The sequence below is a fragment of the Salvelinus sp. IW2-2015 genome, linkage group LG13 (assembly GCF_002910315.2).
Source record: "Salvelinus sp. IW2-2015 linkage group LG13, ASM291031v2, whole genome shotgun sequence".
NCBI lineage: Eukaryota > Metazoa > Chordata > Actinopteri > Salmoniformes > Salmonidae > Salvelinus > Salvelinus sp. IW2-2015.
The window spans coordinates 36,950,206-36,972,143 of record NC_036853.1 but is presented as its reverse complement, the minus strand read 5'-3'; the positions used below and the strand labels follow the sequence as shown (position 1 = coordinate 36,972,143).

General features: G+C 41.6%; 1 protein-coding gene across 2 annotated transcripts in view; it reads left to right on the top strand.

Moving 5' to 3' along the window:
* The window catches only part of LOC111971555 (cytosolic phospholipase A2-like), a 45,233-nt gene extending 24,604 nt beyond the window's left edge, over positions 1–20,629 (top strand). For both annotated transcript variants that reach the window (XM_023998388.2, XM_023998387.2), the window contains exons 11-18: positions 632–769; positions 945–1,034; positions 2,239–2,304; positions 6,224–6,469; positions 11,166–11,350; positions 16,602–16,791; positions 18,138–18,295; positions 18,931–20,629. In XM_023998388.2, coding sequence (XP_023854156.1) covers positions 632–769; positions 945–1,034; positions 2,239–2,304; positions 6,224–6,469; positions 11,166–11,350; positions 16,602–16,791; positions 18,138–18,295; positions 18,931–19,068 — 1,211 coding nt within the window. In that variant the 3' untranslated portion in view covers positions 19,069–20,629. The remainder of the gene's footprint in view (positions 1–631; positions 770–944; positions 1,035–2,238; positions 2,305–6,223; positions 6,470–11,165; positions 11,351–16,601; positions 16,792–18,137; positions 18,296–18,930) is intronic.
* The last annotated feature ends 1,309 nt before the right edge of the window (positions 20,630–21,938 follow it).

Sequence of the window (21,938 nt, the reverse complement as noted above, 5' to 3'; positions counted from 1 at the left end):
GTACTGTGACCAACATATTTGTAATAATATTCATGCAAATTAATGTTGGTGTTCCAGTGTATTTTACAGATTAGCTGGAATAGAATATTAAATCAGTTCACTTTTTTTTTTACTGTAAATCCCCCATCTTTTATCTCTGGTGTGACAAGGTAATGCTGTCACAACTTTCCAGAGAAAGAAAAAAAAATAACACCACATAACTTACAGTACAGTAGTAACATTATACTCCTTATCCAGGACCAATGATAGGCTGAAAGGTGATAGTGTATTGTCATTCTGAGGAACTCTGTCAGACTTATAATGTGTGAACAGTGTGTTGTGTTTGGCCTTACAATTATATGTGTGGGTGTTGTTGTGTCACTAGAGTCAGGTAGGGTATATACCTCCTGTCACCTGGTTCCAGTAATGGAGGTCATAATGACAGTTGCTTCTGGCCTGCACTGTTACTGTAAACCTGGGCTACCCTTTTTCCATAACAAAAACATACACATATTTACTGCAGGATATACACATTTTCCCAATTACATTGCACTTACAGTGTGCTCCCCTAATTAAAGTGTTAGCTAGTTACATACGCGGATTGATTTTTATCAATGGATGTTGTTATTTTATTTAACCATTTTTTTGACAGACTGGGTGGAGTTCAGCCCGTATGAGATTGGAATGGCAAAGTACGGAACGTTCATGACCCCTGATCTTTTTGGAAGCAAGTTCTTCATGGGAATCACTGTGAAGCAGTATGAAGAGAACCCACTACATTACCTTATGGGTAAGAAAACCCAGACATAGACACACACATACATGCACAAACGACAGAATGTTGCTGGCACTTCTGCATAGGACTTCCTGAAGAGATTCCTCACATGATAAGCGATCATCAAACATGATATTCATAAGTCATCACATGATATTGATGTTGATCTAGTGGGTTTATCTCTCTCCAGGGGTTTGGGGGAGTGCCTTCTCCATCCTCTTCAACAGAGTGCTGGGTGTCAAAGACACTGTCGGGGGGAGCACCATGGAGGAAGAGCTCGGTAAGAAACCACACACACGTTTCTTATAACCCCAATCCTAACCCTGACCTCTGGTCTTATCCCTGACCCAAATGAAGTCATGCACCCTGTACAGATAAAGTACCACATCATGGTCTCCTCCACAGTTAGGACAGCACATACACTTGTCTTGTATCTACTCACAGTGAAGCTCATACATTGCAGCGTATAGACCTGAAGACGATGACTGTGCTTAGCCCAAAGGCTTAGTTCCTATGTGTTGTGTTAGCCCATAGTCCCAATCCAATATGTTGGATCTGCTCTGCGCAACACAAGCCAACTGCACCTCCCATTGTAGTCTGTTTTGTTATTACGTACGGTACGCCTGACTCTGTGTGAACGCAGATTAATGTGACATGCTGGTACCTGATGCCAACTCACAGATGTGAGTGTGATTCCCCTACTGTCACGTTCTGACCCTAGTTCTTTTGTTATTTCTTTGTTTTAGTATGGTCAGGGCGTGAGTTTGGTGGGTTGTCTATGTTCGTTTTTCTATGTTGTGTTTTACGTTTGGCCTGGTATGGTTCTCAATCAGAGGCAGGTGTCGTTAGTTGTCTCTGATTGAGAATCATACTTAGGTAGCCTTTTTCCACCTGTGTTTCGTGGGTGTTTATTTTCTGTGTCTGTGTGTTCCACACGGAACTGTTTCGGTTGGTTATTCCACGTGTCGTTTATTGTTTTGTTTCAGTGTTCGATTGTTTTAATAAAGAGCATGAACACGTACCCCGCTGCGCATTGGTCCTCCGATCCTTACTACTCCTCCTCGTCAGAGGAGCCGTTACACAGCCGTTACACCTACGGTCAAAACAAAGATAATGTTCAGCTTCCTGTCATTATTTTTTAACTGCTTTTTAAGTTTGTTTTATGGGCTGTTGGTGTTTGATTTGACCTTTCAGCTTGTGTTGCACATGTGCACTCACTGCATCTGCAAGCAGGTACACCTACACCCATTCCAATGATTTACTGGTTTATGTTAAATGCCAATTGTTTTATTGTGTTTGCTATGTAAGCCATTGTTGCAAATGAGTTTATAAAAAGGTAGGGCCTAAACAATTGAAAGTTAATTGGACAGCCTAATGTAAGCGATACATGTCATGCTATGATAACCTCTGTTTTTGAGATGGAGTGAAGACTTGGATATGAGTGAAAGTGTGATTAAAGAAGATGTCCTTGTCTTTTCCTGCAGAACAGTTAAAGCCTCAACACATTGTGGGGGAGGACAGTCTAGATGATGACGAGAGGCCTTGGAAAGGTGAGAACTGCAATATCCATGATGCATAATGATTCATACGAAATACACAGAATCCTGAATAAGTGTGTGGTCTACATTATTTTAACACATTCACACTGTTCAGGGGAAGTCACAGCCTTGATGCTGCATTGATGGAGCAGTGACTGTCTGATGAGGAACAGGCCATCTCGACATAGTGAGCTAGGTTATAGGCCTATATCATGGGCTGGATAGAAGCAGTTTACCATCTTCAGAACTGGATAATAATAGCTTTATTTGCCTCATAAAATAATAGAAAATAAATAATATGGTTTGTTCTATCTCTCATAAAGCTGTGATTGAGAATAGCATATGCCTAGGCTTAGGCTATAGACTTTCATTCTTGTTATTTTTGAATATCACGACATGCTAGAATACCTTACGTTTTTAGGCTATTCAAATAAGTTTTGGAGATGGAACTCTGTTACATGTATTGTTTGATTGGGAGAAAGCCATGCATAAAACAATGAAGTGTAGCCTTCAGTCATATTCATAGCCTATCGAATGGAGAGAGAAGGGAATATAGGCTACAATTTTTTTAAATGTCTTGACACTAGATAGTTAAGGAGTGTCCATTATAAAACAAAATTAGGTTTAGGCTATTGCCTAATGCCCATGCATCCGACAAAGAGAGAAACAATAGGCTATTTTCTGACTGGACATTGTGCACTGCTTTGGTGGAATTCTCTGCTCTGTCTGGCCTACAGTCCTCTCTTTCATTCCTCTCTTTCTATATTCCTCTCGTTCTGTATAGTTGGCTATATAGTTCAAATAGGCTAAACCATTGTCTGTCAGATCACAATGTTGTCACCATCAGCGATGGCAGTCAATTATTGTCGATAGACGATGCTATGGTAATATCACCCAACCCTAGTCGTGCATGTAGGGGAAAACCGGGACGAAAGTAACACTTTTTTTTTTTCCTAATTACTCAAAGATCGATAGAACTAGAGAGACCATCTTTCATGACAAACAACTTATATACACTGAGTGTTAAAAACATTAAGGACACCTTCCTAATATCGAGTTGCCCCCCCCCCCCCCTTGTGCCCTCAGAACAGCCTCAATTCGTCAAAGCAAGATGTCAAAAGCGTTCCACAGGGATGCTGGCCCAATGCTTCCCACAATTGTGTCCACAACTTTCAATGACTATTCATGCTTAGCCCTACCAATCAGGTGTGCTTTAGCTGCCTTTGTCATGCGCGCTCCTCGTGTCTTGATATAATAAACATTTGTATTCTGTTCACAAACGGCAAACTCATCAGGCTTATCACATTTCCATGGCATGATACAAGGTAATTAACCCCCAAAATCATAAAGATATACAGTACCAGTTGATGGATTCTGAGTTCTATCAGGTATTCTATTGAAATATTGAGTGCTATGGTTTAGAGGGTCTACACCAGAAGTTAATGGTTATCTGTAGGAGGAAGGTATATGGTGGGTGCAATTAAGCTTAGAATGTAGTGAGTGTAGGGAAAACGATCATATGTGGCAGGCATTGATAAGGGGAGAGAGTCATGTATTAGTGATGAAGGGGGCCACGGTCAGGTCTCATTAGGGACCCAGCTAACGGCTGGGTTTCCCTTTGTAGTCCGTCATAGTCTTCAAGCCCTGCCACATCTGACGACCGTCAGAGCCAGTGTAGTAGGATTCAATCTTAATCCTGTATTGATGCTTTGCCTGTTTGATGGTTCGACTGAGGGTGTAGCAGAATTTCTTATAAGTGTCTGGATTAATGTCCCGCTCCTTGAAAGCAGCAGCTCGAGCCTTTAGCTCGATGCAGATGTTGCCTGTAATCCATGGCTTCTGGTTGGGATATGTACGTACGGTCACTGTGGGGACGACGTTGTCATGACTTGCCCTGTTGGGTGAGGATTATAGGTGCCAGATTCCCCTCCCCATCCCTCTCTCTCTCTCCCCCACCAGTTTTATGACCGGTCGTAAAAACTGCTTTTGGGCTCTGCCGTGTGGAATGTGTGACTGTGGAATACAGAGAGAGACTTGGCCAAACTTTAACATAAAAAGGTTCAATAATGAAACAATATTTCTGTTTTCCAACCAGTTGGAAGGGTCCAAGGGCACTTAAAGAACAATCCTGTTGAATTTGTTAATAATTGCAATGTAGCTTGGAGCTGTAGCTACATGTTGAAATGGTTGGCAATTTAAATAGAGACCAAGCAGGCGGATGGTGGGAACCGGAAGTCACGAATGGTTAAGAAATCTACAAAACTAAAGACTACACATTCACAGTCTGCAACTGTATATGTAAAATAGTCTAGGAAACTCAACCCGAAGAAGAGAGAGAAGAACAATCTCCTTTCACTACTATAGATACATCTAAAGTATCTATTCTAGTAACCTCGACCAATATCCACCGGGTGGTAATTGTGAAAGATCCATTCTAAAGTACATTTCCTTATCAAACGACCAAGATATTACAGTTTTTAATGTCCCGTTGGTAGGATAGTGTTGACCATATATCATCCATTTAGTTTTCCAATGATTGCACAATGGCCAATAGAACGGATGGTAGTGGAAGTTTACTCACGCACCTTCGAATTCTCAGAATGAAGCCTGACCTCCGCCCCCTTTTTCTCTGTCTTTTCTTCCCGTAAATGGGAAGAATTTAGGCCCATTCCCGAGAAAGCAGTATATCCTTCACGTTGAACTCATTAAAGAAAAAATGTCCAGTTCGAGGTGAATAATCGCTGTTCTGATGTCCAGAAGTTATTTTCGGTCATAAGAGACGACAGCAGCAACATTATGTACAAAATAAGTGAAAAATTGTGTTATAAACAACATGCCATTAACTCACTTAATTAATCAGGCCTTTATGGTAGAGTGGCCAGACCGAAGCCACTTCTCAGTAAAAGACACATGACAGTTTGCCAAAAGGCATCTAAAGGACTCTCAGACCAAGAGAAACAAGATTCTCTGGTCTGATGAAACAAAGATTGAACTCTTTGGCCTGAATGCCAAGCATTACAGCTGGGGGAAACATGGCACCATCCCTACAGTGAAGCATGGTGGTGGCAGCATCATGCTGTGGGGATATTCTTCAGCGGCAGGGACTGGGAGTTTAGTCAGGATCGAGGGAAAGATGAACGGAGTAAAGTACAGAGAGATCCTTGATGAAAACCTGCTCCAGAGCGCTCAGGACCTGAGACTTGGGAGAATGTTCACCTTCCAACAGAACAACGATCCTAAGCACACAGCCAAGACAACGCAGGAGTGGCTTCGGGACAAGTTTCTGATTGTCCTTGAGTGGCCCAGCCAGACTTGAACCGGATCAAACATCTCTGGAGAGACCTGAGAATAGCTATGCAGCGACGCCCCTCATCCAACCGGACAGAGCTTGGGAGGATCTGCAGAGAAGAGTGGGAGAAATTCCCCAAATCCAGGTGTGCCAAGCTTGTAGCGTCCTACCCAAGAAGACTTGAGGCTGTGCTTCAACAAAGTAATGAGTAAAGTGTCTGAAAACTGATATCACATTTACAAAAGTATTTATTTTTAATACATTTGCAAACATTTCGAAAAACCTGTTTTTGCTTTGTCATTATGGGGTATTGTGTGTAGATTGATTAGGAAAAAAGACAATTTAATCCATTTTAGAATACGGCTGTAATTTCACAAAATCTGGAAAAAGTCAAGGGGTCTGATACTTTCCGAATGCACTGTATATATTATTTTATACCTGGGAGTGTAGACTAAACGATTGATCAATTAAACTGTGACCCTCGAGGAACTGTGCACTTCAGATCAAGGCCTATCAAGCACCTCTAGCCACCAAATGCATACTGTAAGCCTGCTGTACATCCCATGTGGCCTCTCTTTATCAACATTGTCCCCTTCTCTCTCACTTGCCTCCCTTCTTTTTCTCCATCTCTCCCCTCTCCAGGAGGCAAGGAGAACCCAGAGGCGGAAGATGAGTACGGCACCGCCCAGAACAGCTGGGTCCAGCGAATGATCACCTCCCTCTTCAGCGGCGACTCCTTGTTCAACACGCGAGAGGGGCGGGCGGGGAAGGTCCATAACTTCATGCTAGGCCTCAACCTCAACACCAACATGCCCTTCTCTACCTTTGGAGACTTTATGTACCAGAACTCCTGCGCCTCCTTCGAGGATGAGGTTGACGCTGTCACAGGTCAGATGTCAAATCTGGAGATCTAGGAGTTCTAGATGTAACACATTCTAGATTTCAGATATATGACAGGTCTATGACCGTTGTTAGATTCTAGTTAGATCAAATCAAAGTTTATTTGTCAGGTGCACAGTACAGTGAAATGCTTACTTGCTAACTCTCCTCAACAATGCATTACATGATCAATATCCATCAAGAATCAAATGCCAAATGCAAAAGTAAAAAAAATAGTAGTAATAAAAAGTCAGATCCTCTGTGATATGCACGCCGAGGAACTTGAAGCTTTTGACCCTCTCCACTGCAGCAAAGGTTCTCAAACTTCCCTTCCAAGGCCCCCCTTCCAGTATTGGGGAACATCCCGAGCCCGCGTGCACGCGCCACATCTATTTCTATGGGCACAAGCACTGTTCACACCCCTCTTGTTGGTGGAGAGAATGGTGCAGGTTTAAAGCTTATTTCCTGCAATTCTGCACATTTTGTCATAGGGTTGTTAGGTTCTAATTCTCAGAGTAAAAAACTCAACGGACACTATGAAAGCTTAACCAAGTTTATTCTTCCCAGAGGATCAATACAGCTGCATTAGACAAAACATGTTTCCACCATCACAAGTATATATACTCCAATTTAGATGCACTCCTCCTTCTCTCCAACCCTGACATCTGTTATGGTTCGACAGGAAGACGAAGTGATAGGGTAAAAACTGTTCCCCCTCCCTTAACTTCTTATGGCTGCAGGGCCAGTATTGAGTAGCTTGGATGAAAGGTACACAGAGTAAACGGCCTGCTCCTCAGTCATAGTTGCTAATATATGCACATCATTATTAGTATTGGATAGAAAACACTCTGAAGTTTCTAAAACTGTTTGAATTATGTCTGTGAATATAACAGAACTCATATGGCAGGCAAAAACCTGAGGAAAAAATCCAAACAGGAAGTGAAAATTCTGAGAGTGGTCGTTGTTAAAGTCATCGCCTATTCAATTCCCTGTAATATATGGATCTGTTTGCACTTCAAACGCCTTCCACTAGATGGCAACAGTCAGAACATGGAATGAAGCTTATGCTGTGTTGTGGGACCGGATGGTAGGGGAATGAGTCAGTGGTCTGACAGATTGCCAGTTCTTGGTCACGCGCTTTCCTCATTATATCGTCTTGCGTTCCATTACTTATAGAGACTGAAAAGAATTCTCCGGTTGGAACCTTATTGGATATAAATGATAACAACATCCTGAAGATTGATTCTCTACTAAGTTTGACCAGTTTATTCGACCTGGAATATAACTTTTTGAAGTTTTCGTCCGACATTTGCCTGCATCTGCGCGAGTGTTTGGACACGTGTACTACACATGCTAGCAAAATTAGCTAATTGGACATAAGTAATGTACATTATCGAACAAAACAACGATTTATTGTGGAACTAGGATTCCTGGCAATGCATTCTGATGAAGATAATCAAAGGTAAGGGAATATTTATGATGTAATTTCGTATTTCTGTTGACTCCAACATGGCGGAGAAATGTTGTTTACATCTGAGCGCCGTCTCAGATTATTGCATGGTGTGCTTTTTACGTAAAGTTTTTTTTAAATCTGACACAGCGGTTGCATTAGGAACAAGTGTATCTTTAATTATATATAAAACATGTATCTTTCATCAAAGTTTACGATGAGTATTTCTGTTATTTGACGTGGCTCTCTGTAATTACTCCCGATATTTTGGAGGCATTTCTGAACATGGCGCCAATGTAAACCGAGATTTGTGGATATAAATATGCACATTATCAAACAAAACATAAATGTATTGTGTAACATGATGTCATATGAGTGTCATCTGATGAAGATGTTCAAAGGTTAATGATTAATTTTATCTCTATTTCTGGTTTTTGTTACTACTATCTTTTGCTGGGAAAATGGCTGTGTTTTTCTGTGGCTATGTACTGAGCTAACATAATTGTTTGGTGTGCTTTCCCCGTAAATACTTTTTGAAATCAGACATGTAGGCTAGATTCACAACATGTGTAGCTTTAATTTGGTGTCTTTCATGTGTGATTTCATGAAAGATTGATTTTTATAGTAATATATTTGAATTTGGCGCACTACATTTTTTCTGGATTTTGGCCAAGTGGGACGCTACTGTCCCACCTATCCTAGAGAAGTTAATAACATTATCTCTACTAATAGTGTCAAAGAGCATAGCAACATACTGTTACTGTTAAAACCATTTTCAAATGAGTTCATACTCCCTTATTTTACTGGCAACCTCTTGGAAGAGTTACCAGATCAGGAAGTTAGCACCCTAACCCATCGGGGAATCCAACACTCCATAAGTCCCAATCTGGTGAAATTTGTATCGAAACAAAGACAAAAAGGAAATCAGCAATACACATATCACAATCCATTTGGATTAACTGTCATCCCTATTTAACCGGAACCCCTCGCTAACAGCCAATGAAATTGTAGGGCACCAAATTCAATCAACAGAAATCTCATAAATCAAATTTCTCAAACATACAATTATTAGGCACCATTTTAAAGATAAAATTCTCGTTAATTCAGCCACAGTGTCTGATTTCAAAAAGGCTTTACAGCGAAAGCTACACAAACGATTATGTTAGGTCACCACCAAGTCACAGAAAAACAGCAATTTTTCCAGCCAAAGAGAGTTGTCACAAAAAGCAGAAATATAGATAAAATGAATCACTAACCTTTGATGATCTTCATCAGATGACACTCATAGGACTTCATGTTACACAATACATGTATGTTTTGTTCGATAAAGTGAATATTTATATCCAAAAATCTCATTTTACATTGGCGTGTAATGTTCAGTAGTTCCAAAACATGCGGTGATTTTGCAGAGAGCCACATCAATTCACAGAAATACTCATAATAAACATTGATAATAGATACAACTATAAAACATTGAACTTTAGAAAAACTTCTCCTTAATATGCAACCGCTGTGTCAGATTTCGAAAAAGCATAATCTGAGTACGGCGCTCAGAGCCCAAAACAGCCAAAGAAATATCTGCCATATTGTGCAGTCAACATTAGTCAGAAATAGCATTATAAATATTCACTTACCTTTGATAATCTTCATCAGAATGCACTCCCAGGAATCCCAGTTCCACAATAAATGTTTGATTTGTTCGATAAAGTCCATCATTTTTGTCCAAACACCTCCTTTTGTTTGCGCGTTTAGTACACAATCCAAACTGACGACGCGCTGGCAGGTCCAGCCGAAAGTTCAGACGAAAAGTAATATTACAGTCCGTAGAAACATGTCAAACTAAGTATAGAATCAGTCTTTAGGATGTTTTTATCATAAATCTTCAATAATGTTCCAACCGGAGAATTCCTTTGTCTTCAGAAATGCGATGGAACGCAAGCTACCTCTCATGTGAATGCACCTGACCAGCTCGTGACTCTCTGGCAGACCTCTGACTCAATCCCCTCTCATTCCCCCCTCCTTTATAGTAGAAGCATCAAATAAGGTTCTATAGACTGTTGACATCTAGTGGAAGCCTTAGGAAGTGCAACATGACCCCATTTCCACTATATTGGATAGGCATAGAGTTGAAACACTACAAACCTCAGATTTCCCACTTCCTGGTTGGATTTTTTTCTCAGGTTTTTGCCTGCCATATGAGTTCTGTTAAACTCACAGACATCATTCAAACAGTTTTAGAAACTTCAGAATGTTTTCTATCCAAATCTACTAATTATATGCATATTCTAGCTTTTAGGACAGAGTAGCAGGCAGTTTACTCTGGGCACCTTTTTATCCAAGCTACTCAATACTGCCCCCCTGTCCCAAAGAAGTTAAGCATAGCTGATGAAGGAGAGAGAGGTTGAGGTACTGCTCTAGCAGGCGGGGGAGGGGCCATACTGTGAGCGAGGGAAACGGGCAGGTAGGAGGGAGGGAGACATGAGAGACAGCAACCAACCAAGCCGACTTGCGCTATAGTAGTCTAATAGCTGCCATAGCTAGGTTAACTTTCATCAAATATGATTACGTTGTACCGGTCTTGACTGCATAGAACTGAGAGACACTAGTCAAGTAAGCTAACATTAGCTAGCTATGCTAATTGAGGCTGCAGTGCATGCACTTTCTCATCCTACACTTACGAATAACAACAACTCCATTCAGAATATTAAGTAGCAGCCTACCTGTTGGCTCTTGGTAGTTGTAGCCTATATTTCTCCTTTTAATTCCATCTTCCATTTGCCACACACTGAGGCTCTATGACCGTAACCTATTGCCGCAATGATGACTTATGATTGGCCAACAACAACAACAAGCTACACACGCCACGTCCACTCTAGTGAAAAGTAAGAGCAGCGGCAAAAAGTATAGAATTTCTCTCTCTACTGCAACAGTCACGTTCAGATCTATATGGGCCCTTCCAGACAAGTCGATTAAAATTACACATACCTGAGACCTGTGACAATTATATCATATGACATCGGACCCAGACCCCTGACATTATTTAGAATTCTGGATCCGGACCCACTCGCGTCTCGGATCGGATCTCGGGTATTTGGGTACAGGTGGATCCATGAAGACATCTACTGTGTACATATGGAAACAGTTATAACATGACCATCACACACATACCCAATCAACACACACATCTGTTCCTTTACGCATTTCTACTATAACACGTTCTGTATTTATTCTGCATGTATTCCATAACATTCTCAGACCCAGATGAGTTTGCTGGTATCTACGAGCCACTGGACGTGAAGAGTAAAAAGATCCACGTAGTGGACAGTGGTCTGACCTATAACCTCCCGTACCCCCTCATCCTGCGCCCGCAGCGTGGCGTCGACCTCATCATCTCCTTTGACTTCTCAGCCCGCCCCAGTGACTCCAGCCCACCCTTCAAGGTCAGTAGGTTGACCACATGTCCAGGATTGTGCAGGACAGTCCCGCAATTTGGACCTTTGTCCTGAGTCCCGCAACCAAACAATCATGTCCCACATTTTATCAACAAATTCAAACATCACTAATTTAGAAGAAAAAAAGTAGTTTTGTTCCTTATTTCAGTCAGACATTCCAACCTGTCTCTTCCAGTCACGTTGTGCTTATGAAAAAACATATATCATAAGGATGTGGTACTGGTGATGTTAAACACTTCTCCAATCTTTGTTGAGATCTGATATTCTGCGCAACTTTTTTTCCTTTTATTTTCACTTTTATTTAACCAGGTAGGCTAGTTGAGAACAAGTTCTCATTTACAACTGCGACCTGGCCAAGATAAAGCATAGCAGTGTGAACAGACAACAACACAGAGTTACACATGGAGTAAACAATAAACAAGTCAATAACACAGTAGGGGGGGGGAAATGAGTCTATATACATTGTGTGCAAAAGGCATGAGGAGGTAGGCAATAAATAGGCCATAGGAGCGAATAATTACAATTGAGCAGATTAACACTGGAGTGATAAATCATCAGATGAACATGTGCAAGTAGAGATACTGGTGTGCAAAAGAGCAGAAAGGTAAATAAATAAAAACAGTAAGGGGATGAGGTAGGTAAATTGGGTGGGCTGTTTACAGATGGACTATGTACAGCTGCAGCGATCGGTTAGTTGGTGAGGGAAATAAAAGTCTCCAACTTCAGCGATTTTTGCAATTCGTTCCAGTCACAGGCAGCAGAGAACTGGAAGGAAAGGCGGCCAAATGAGGTGTTGGCTTTTGGGATGATCAGTGAGATATACCTGCTGGAGCGCGTGCTACGGGTGGGTGTTGTTATCGTGAACTGAGATAAGGCGGAGCTTTACCTAGCATATACTTATAGATGACCTGGAGCCAGTGGGTCTGGCGACGAATATGTAGCGAGGGCCAGCCGACTAGAGCATACAGGTCGCAGTGGTGGGTGGTATAAGGTGTTTTAGTAACAAAACGGATGGCACTATGATAAACTGCATCTAATTTGTGAGTAGAGTATCGGAAGCTATTTTGTAGATGACATCGCCGAAGTCGAGGATCGGTAGGATAGTCAGTTTTACTAGGGTAAGTTTGGCGGCGTGAGTGAAGGAGGCTTTGTTGCGAAATAGAAAGCCAATTCTTGATTTGATTTTGGATTGGAGATGTTTAATATGAGTCTGGAAGGAGAGTTTACAGTCTAGCCAGACACCTAGGTATTTATAGATGTCCACATATTCTAGGTCGGAACCGTCCAGGGTGGTGATGGCGGGTGGGTGCAGGCAGCGAACGGTTGAAAAGCATGCATATGGTTTTACTAGCGTTTAAGAGCAGTTGGAGGCCACGGAAGGAGTGTTGTATGGCATTGAAGCTCGTTTGGAGGTTAGATAGCACAGTGTCCAAGGAAGGGCCAGAAGTATACAGAATGGTGTTGTCTGCGTAGAGGTGGATCAGGGAATCACCCTCAGCAAGAGCAACATCATTGATATATACAGAGAAAAGAGTCGGCCCGAGAATTGAACCCTGTGGTACCCCCATAGAGACTGCCAGAGGACCGGATAACATGCCCTCCGATTTGACACACTGAACTCTGTCTGCAAAGTAGTTGGTGAACCAGGCAAGGCAGTCATRAGAAAAACCGAGGCTACTGAGTCTGCCGATAAGAATATGGTGATTGACAGAGTCGAAAGCCTTGGCCAGYTCGATGAAGACYGCTGCACAGTACTGTCTTTTATCGATGGCGGTTATGATATCGTTTAGTACCTTGAGCGTGGCTGAGGTGCACCCGTGACCGGCTCGGAAACCGGATTGCACAGCGGAGAAGGTACGGTGGGATTCGAGATGGTCAGTGATCTGTTTGTTGACTTGGCTTTCGAAGACCTTAGATAGGCAGGGCAGGATGGATATAGGTCTGTAACAGTTTGGGTCCAGGGTGTTTCCCCCTTTCAAGAGGGGGATGACCGCGGCAGCTTTCCAATCCTTGGGGATCTCAGACGATATGAAAGAGAGGTTGAACAGGCTGGTAATAGGGGTTGCGACAATGGCGGCGCATAGTTTCAGAAATAGAGGGTCTAGATTGTCAAGCCCAGCTTATTTGTATGGGTCCAGGTTTTGCAGCTCTTTCAGAACAGGCAAGATGAGACGTAGTCCAATGTCATATGCCTATTGTCAATCAATCATATTTCTCAAATCTTTTGGGGTTAAATTCCAGCTAAAATTGGAGAGGACAGTTAGACAGTCCCTCCAGGATTCCGCGATTCTGCGATCGCATAATTCAATGCAAAATCAACCAATCAGCGCATATTATGCGAGAGCTCGCAATTTTGAACAATTCCCACACTTTTAGCGCATAAAAGGATCCAATCAAATGCGGGTTCGTAATTTTGACTAATTACTGCACTGTTACCATGGAAAATGGCCCAATCCAACCACACGTCAACAATTTTTTTTTTCCCCCTGTCAGCGTATTCACGTGTGAAGATGATGGCTGGTGCAATGAACAGAAATCAATCTCATTTGCCAACAAAGATAACAGCTAACGACCGTGCGAAACAATTTCAAAATTAACGTGAAAAAAACCATCGCAAAATGTATCGCAGAATTTCAGAACAGCTGCCGCAAAATCAAGCATTTTTGGCCGCAGAAATCACCCAAAAAATTTGCAAAATCCTGGAGGGACTGGCTAGGCCTAATAACTTATAAAAAGCGTACTTCTGGTGAAGAGCTACAAATTTAAGTAAATAGACGTATTAAACTGAAAGATAAGGTAATTTCATCAAACTTGTGAGGCTCTCCATGCTCATTAATTTCTCATTCAACATATTTGCTGCTACTTCACTCAATCCTGTTTTTAAAAGTCTCCCTTCCTAACTGTTTTACATTCCCTTTGCTCGCTCAGTGCAGCGGGAGCAGGTGTGGCCGGAGCATTGTGCCGCAACTTCTCACAACGTTTAGTGAAGTTAGATCAAAGCTGAATCAATGTCTAGGAAGATCACATAATGAATAATTAGTACTCTACATAACAGAACCAAATATAATCACATTATATAATGTTACTGTTACACCAGAAACACCAGCTGAATAGTAAAAAAATTATATTAATGCGGACAAAAACTCAAAAGCATGCAGAATGATACAGGAAGGCTATGTGCCTTGCAAAAGTATTCATCTCCCTTGGCGTTTTTCCTATTTTGTTGCATTACAACCTGTAATTTAAATGGATATTTATTTGGATTTCATGTAATGAAATAGTCCCAATTGGTGAAGTGAAATTAAAAATATAACATGTTTCCAAAAATTCTAAAAAACAAAAAACGGAAAAGTGGTACGTGCATATGTATTCACCCCCTTTGCTATGAAGCCCCTAAATAAGATCTGGTGCAACCAATTACCTTCAGAAGTCACATAATTAGTTAAACAAAGTCCACCTGTGTGCAATCTAAGTGTCACATGATCTCGGTATATATACACCTGTTCTGAAAGGCCCCAGAGTCTGCAACACCACTAAGCAAGGGGCACCATGAAGACCAAAGAGCTCGCTTAACAGGTCAGGGACAAAGTTGTGAAGTACAAATCAGGGTTGGGTTAAAAAAATATATATCAAAAACTTTGAACATCCCACAGAGCACCATTAAATCCATTATTAAAAAAATAAAAGAATATGGCACCACAACAAACCTGCCAAGAGAGGGCCGCCCACCAAAACTCACAGACCAGGCAAGGAGGTCATTAATCAGAGAGGCAACAAAGAGACTAAAGATAACCCTGAAGGAGCTGCAGAGCTCCACAGCAGAGATTGGAACATCTGTCCATAGGACCACTTTAAGCCGTACACTCCACAGAGCTGGGCTTTACGGAAGAGTGGCCAGAAAAAAAGCCATTGCTTCAAGAAAAAAATAAGCAAACACGTTTGGTGTTTGCCAAAAGGGATGTGGAAGAAGGTGCTCTGGTCAGATGTGACAAAAATTTAGCTTTTTGGCCATCAAGGAAAACGCTATATCTGGCACAAACCCAACACCTCTCATCACCCCGAGAACACCATCCCCACAGTGAAGCATGGTGGTGGCAGCATCATGCTGTGGGGATGTTTTTCATCGGCAGGGACTGGGAAACTGGTCAGAATTGAAGGAATGATGGATGGTGCTAAATATAGAGAAATTCTTGAGGGAAACCTGTTTGTCTTCCAGAGATTTGAGACTGGGATGGAGGCTCACCTTCCAGCAGGACAATGACCCTAAGCATACTGCTAAAGTGACACTCGAGTGGTTTAAGGGGAAACATTTAAATGTCTTGGAATGGCCTAGTCAAAGCCCCGACCTCAATCCAATTCAGAATCTGTGGTATGACTTAAAGATTGCTGTACACCAGCGGAACCCATCCAACTTGAAGGTCCAGTTTTGCCTTGAAGAATGGGCAAAATCCCAGTAGCTACATGTGCCAAGCTTATAGAGACATACCCCAAGAGACTTGCAGCTGGAATTGCTGCAAAAGGTGGCTCTACAAAGTATTAACTTTGGGGGTGTGAATAGTTATGCACGCTCAAGTTTTCATTTTTTGTCTTGTTACTTGTTTGTTTCACAAGAAAAAATATTTTGCATCTTCAAAGTGGTAGGCGTGTTGTGTAAATCAAATGATACAAACCCCTCAAAAATCTATTTGAATTCCAGGTTGTAAGGCAACAAAATAGGAAAAATGCCAAGGGGTTGAATACTCTCACAAGCCACTGTAGTTTGTTAACACCATCTGTTCTAATTTGCACACGGACAGTAGTTCAAGAAGATCTAAATGCATATTCCCATGAAACTGATTGAGATCAAATGGTTGGCATGCGGATTCAGTTTAAGTAATATTATTCACGATTGGCAGTGATGGCCTATTTTGAAATTCGGTATGCCTAACTTGGTGTTTGAAAACATTTCTTGAGACGATATGTGAGGTCATAGGCAGCACATTGCAAATGGAGAATGAATTTTAATACATTAGGTATTTTAAATGTGGTCACCCTTCAGGTCAGATCATTGTACTGCCAAGCTCCTCCTGCCAGTACTTTGCTTTAAAATGTTTGTTTATATCATTTTATCATTGACGATTATTTAGTGATTTTTTTTTTGTGTGATGATTAAGTAGTTATGAGGTAGGATAAAAGTTCATCATTTTACTATGCCGTAGTAATCAAGATGTGAACTTTTTGACTTGTGTTTGGTATATAGGAGCTGCTGCTGGCTGAGAAGTGGGCCCGGATGAACAAGCTGCCATTCCCTAAGATTGACCCCAAAGTGTTTGACCGCGAGGGCCTGAAAGAGTGCTACATCTTCAAGCCAATAAAGGGGGAACGGAACTGCCCCACTGTCATCCATTTTGTCTTGGTCAACATCAACTTCAGGAAGTTCAAAGCCCCTGGTAAGTACTGTATATGTACAGTGTATGCCAAATGTATGTCTGTACAGGTTGTTTGTGTATATGTGAAATATGTGAGCCCTGTTTGAAAGTGATTTCCTCTTCAATTAAGCTATGGGGCGTTTAGCTATAAGCAATGTTATTTTAATGACTGGTCTCCCCTAACTTGGTTTTGGTTCCTAGATCAATTCCAGTGTATTCCGATCAAGTCTGGTCTGTTCCGATGTATTCCATACATAATAGTAGGCCCCTTACTGACTGTTTATCCATAGGGAATATGCCCCTAAGGAAGTTGAGGGTTTATGGTGGAGAACTGGGCCATGTGTGGGATTGGTATTTTACGAGTTGCCTAGTGGGGTGACTTATGAACCCATAAGGAGCAGATCTGTGACCAAGTGCTATGGGGGGAATCTCTCACTATGCTGGGAGAGCAGTGTGTGTAAACAGGGTAAACATCATCAGCCATAGGAACACATATATACACACTGGCCTGGCCTCTGCTCTGCCTCACGACGAGGGCCACTCACATGTTGTCATACACTGATATATTTATGTCTGTGTAGGAGAGAGAGTAGGTTATATCACTGGTCTGTTAATCCCCTGTAGAGTCAAAGACAAGTGTACCCTCATTTAGGATGCCTTAAGCTAAAGTGTGCCCTAACCTACATTCCTAGGGTGCCTTGAGCTACATGCCTTAAGCTAAAGTGTACAACCCCCGTTGAATTTGGCCGGTGTCAGTAAACGTCACCAAAAAAGCATAATAAAATTGTTTCCTGCAGAGCTGGTAAGGATGTTTTCATGTTATCCAGAGGTAAACAAATCATTGCCCAGAGAATCAAGTGTGCGCTCTGAACGCTCCGAGAGTGAAACGAGATGGGTAGGGCTAAAGCTTAAGAGGGTGTGAACGGTGCTGAATGGGTGTAAACAAAGAAGAGCTCTACACTAGATACCAAAACATTCAAAGGCCATTTTCGCAAAAGTGAGTTTACAAGTTTAACAACTTTCAAAGCAGAATTACTTTCCCATTGTTCCTCAAAAATGCAGTGTCTGATATACCATTGTGTAGCTCTGAGTCTCTACTTGTATTCCATGTCAAAAACATGATTTCAAATTTTGCTACATAAGACCGAATTCAGGTGGTGAGTCGCAAATGACTAGCCATCACGTAACTTCGCCATTGTTAAAATGGACTGACAGTGCGTAATCCACTGGAGTTAGGGCTGAAACAACCGTAGTTCTGAATTAGTCATATGATATAGGCTACTATTAGGTGTATATGACCAATTATTAGTTAGTCATAGTCACTATCATCCTGAAATACATATCATCCCTTTGCTGTGTGTTTGAAGGAGTGCCTCGTGAGACAGAACAGGAGAAGAAGATGGCTGACTTTGACATCTTTGATGACCCCGAGACGCCGTACTCCACGTTTAACTTCCAGTACTCGAACCAGGCCTTCACACAACTCCACGACCTCATGGAGTTCAATACGCTCAACAACATCGAGGTATGTTCAGCCTTCAACAACATCACCACTGGCTACTGTACACCCGTCTCTAATATGTTAGGTCAGACAGTTTTTGGAACAATTAAGTGCTCTTCAAAGAGCCAGGAAATATGTTGATGTGGAGCCATACTAGTTTTGTCTGTGGTTGGTGCGTTATCGTGAAGTGGGTGTGTGAAAAGATCCCACGAATCAAAAAGTCAGGTCAGTCGGTCAGAACTAAAATGCCAGTGACTGAAGGGGTTTCCCAATATGACATTAATACTGTATGTGGTAGATGGTAATGTGCATCCTGACTCCTGTTCAAACCACCCTCAACAAAGTGGTGTGAGTTCGGTTAGCCAGAACTAATATATGTAAAACAATATTTCAACAACGTAAATGTCAGTTCAGCCAGCCAGATGTAATGTATGTTAAACATTCCAGCAACATCAAAGTTTGCTCAATTATCCATCACTAATTATGGGTCCCCCGGACATCAAACACCTGTGTGTAGGCCTATGCTGATTGTTTTTTTTATCTAACCTATAACCACATTTGAATTCATCATGATTGCTTGTTAACGGTCAATTGACTAACCACATGTGTAGGTTAATACAGTGTTTAATCCATTCCACCTCCTCCATCCACCTCTCTAGGTGATAAAAGAGGCAATTAAGGAGAGCATTATGTACAGGAAGGAGAATCCCTCACGCTGCTCTGTGTCCCTCTCACTCAACGAGATCCAGAACAAAATGTTCCTGAAGCGGGAGATGCGGGAGAAAGCCCGGAAGTGAGAGCCGGAATGCTGGCAGAAGCAACGTCAAGCTATCAGACAAGACTTTGCGAATTGACATACAGTACCAGTCAAAAGTTATTTCTAAAAAATGTCTTTACTAAATAACACATACGGAATCATGTAGCAACCAAAAAAGTGTTAAACAAATCAAGATATATTTGAGATTCTTCAAAGTAGCCACCCTTTGCCTTGATGACAGCTTTGCACACTCTTGACATTCTCTCAACGTTAAGTATTTATTTCAAGTTAAAGTGTACTGTTAGCTAACGTTAGCTGGCTGGCCGGCTAACTAACGTTACGTCATGCGTTGGGATTCATAGTTTACCTAGCTAGCTACATTTCTTAACTAAAGACTCTCGTCTTAGTGTGCCAGAGTGCAGAATAACTGATTCATTTTTATGCTCAACACCCATTGAATATGTCTGGTGTCAGTTAACGTCGGCAACAAAGCGTAATTAAATTGTTGCCAGCAGCACAGTTACAGTCACCAACGCTCTGGATAACATGAAAACAGCCTAACCAGCTCTGCTAGGGTGAGTAAAATGGTCAGAGTGGGGTGTTATCTCATTATTTGCCTGGAAGTAGCTAGCCAATGTTAGCCAGTTAGCTTGGGTGCTTGACTGTTGTTGTGAGGTCAGAGCTTTCAGATCAACCCTACTTATTGGCCAGAGCATCCAGTGTGCGCTCTGAAATTACCAACGGACAATCTGACAGCACAGTTGCAGTCATCAGCGCTCTGGATAACATAACACCCTAACCAGCTCTGCTAGGGCGAGTAATGTTCAGTGACCTGTTCTCTCTCTCTCAATGTCTGGATGTAGCTGGAAAGTTAGTACAGAATGCTCGGATCAACCCTTAAAGAGATGGGTGGGGCTAAGGCTTAAGAGGGTGTGAGCAATGCTGAATGGGTGTAGACAAATAGTAGTACCAAAACAGGCGGTTTTCTCAAAAGTGAGTTTACTAGTTTCAAAGCCGAATTACTTTCCCATTGTTTCCTCAAATGCAGTGTATGATATACCATTTTTTGTAGCTCTGAGTCTCTACTTTGATCCAATGTAAAAAAACAGAAATTCCAAATTTTGCTACATAAGACCGAATCCAGGTGGTGAGTCACATACAGTTGAAGTCGGAAGTTTACATACACCTTAGCCAAATACATTTAAACTCAGTTTTTCACAATTCCTGACATTTAATCCTAGTAAAAATGCCCTGTCTTAGGTCAGTTAGGATCACCACTTTATTTTAAGAAAGCGAAATGTCGCTTGAGAGAATGATTTATTTCAGCTTTTATTTCTTTCATCACATTCCCAGTGAGGTCCAGAGTTTACATACACTCAATTAGTATTTGGTAGCATTGCCTTTAAATTGTATAACTTGGGTCAAACATTTTGGGTAGCCTTCACACAACTTCCCACAATAAGTTGGGTGAATTTGGCCCATTCCTCCTGACAGAGCTGGTGTAACTGAGTCGGGTTTGTAGGCCTCCTTACTCGCACACGCTTTTTCATTTCTACCCACAAATTTTCTATAGGATTGAGACTTTGTGATGGCCACTCACTTGCCTTTTGGCCAATATCCTTTTGCCCTTTGGACTTTAGCTTTGTGCATCTCTAAGTTCCCACTTTTACATCTTTGGAAGTATGTCTTGGGCGTCATTCGTCCAGTTTGGAAGCACCCATTTGCTGCACCCAAAGCTTTAACTTCCTGAACTGATGTCTTGGAGATGGTTGCTTCAATATATCCACATCATTTTCTGTCCTCATGATGCCATCTATTTTGTGAAGTGCACCAGTCCCTCCTGCAGCAAAGCACCCCCACAACATAATGCTGCCACCCCCGTGGTTCACGGTTGGGATGGTGTTCTTCGGCTTGCAAGCATCCCCCCTTTTCCTCCAAACATAACGATGGTCATTATGGCCAAACAGTTCTATTTTTGTTTCATCAGACCAGAGGACATTTCTCCCAAAAGTACAATATTTGTCCCATTGGTCCTTTGCTGTTGTTCTGGGATTGATTTGCACTTTTTGCACAAAAGTATGTTCATCTCTAGGAGACAGAACGCGTTTCCTTCCTGAGCGGTATGACGGCTGCGTAGTCCCATGGTGTTCATACTTGCGTACTATTGTTTGTACAGATGAACGTGGTACCTTCAGGCGTTTGGACATTGCTCCCAAGGATTAACCAGACTTGTGGAGGTCTACAATTTTTTTTCTGAGGTCTTGGCTGATTTCTTTTCATTTTCCCATGATGTCAAACAGAGGCACTGAGTTTGAAGGTAGGCCTTGAAATACATCCACAGGTACACCTCCAATTGACTCAAATTATGTCAATTAGCCTATCAGAAGCTTTTAAAGCCATGACATCATTTTCTGGAATTTTCCAAGCTGTTTAAAGGCACAGTCAACTTAGTGTATGTAAACGTCTGACCCACTGGAATTGTGATACAGTGAATTATAAGTGAAATAATCTGTCTGTAAACAATTGTTGGAAAAAATACTTGTGTCATGCACAAGTATGTCCTAACCGACTTGCCAAAACTATAGTTTGTTAACAAGAAATTTGTGGAGGGGATGAAAAATGAGTTTTAATGACTCCAACTTAAGTGTATGTAAACTTCTGACTTCAGTTCTATATTTATATTTGTTTAACACTTTTTTGGTTACTACATGATTCCGTATGTGTTATTTCAACGTTTTATTCTACAATGTAGAAAATAGTAAAAATAAAGAAAAACCCTGGAATGAGTACGTGTATACAAACTTTTGACTGGTACTTGCTTAATTAATTTGATTACATTTATGGTGTTTCTACTCCAAGTAAAATTAAAAACCCTCTGGGTTTCCGTTAGGATGGAACGGAAAATATAGC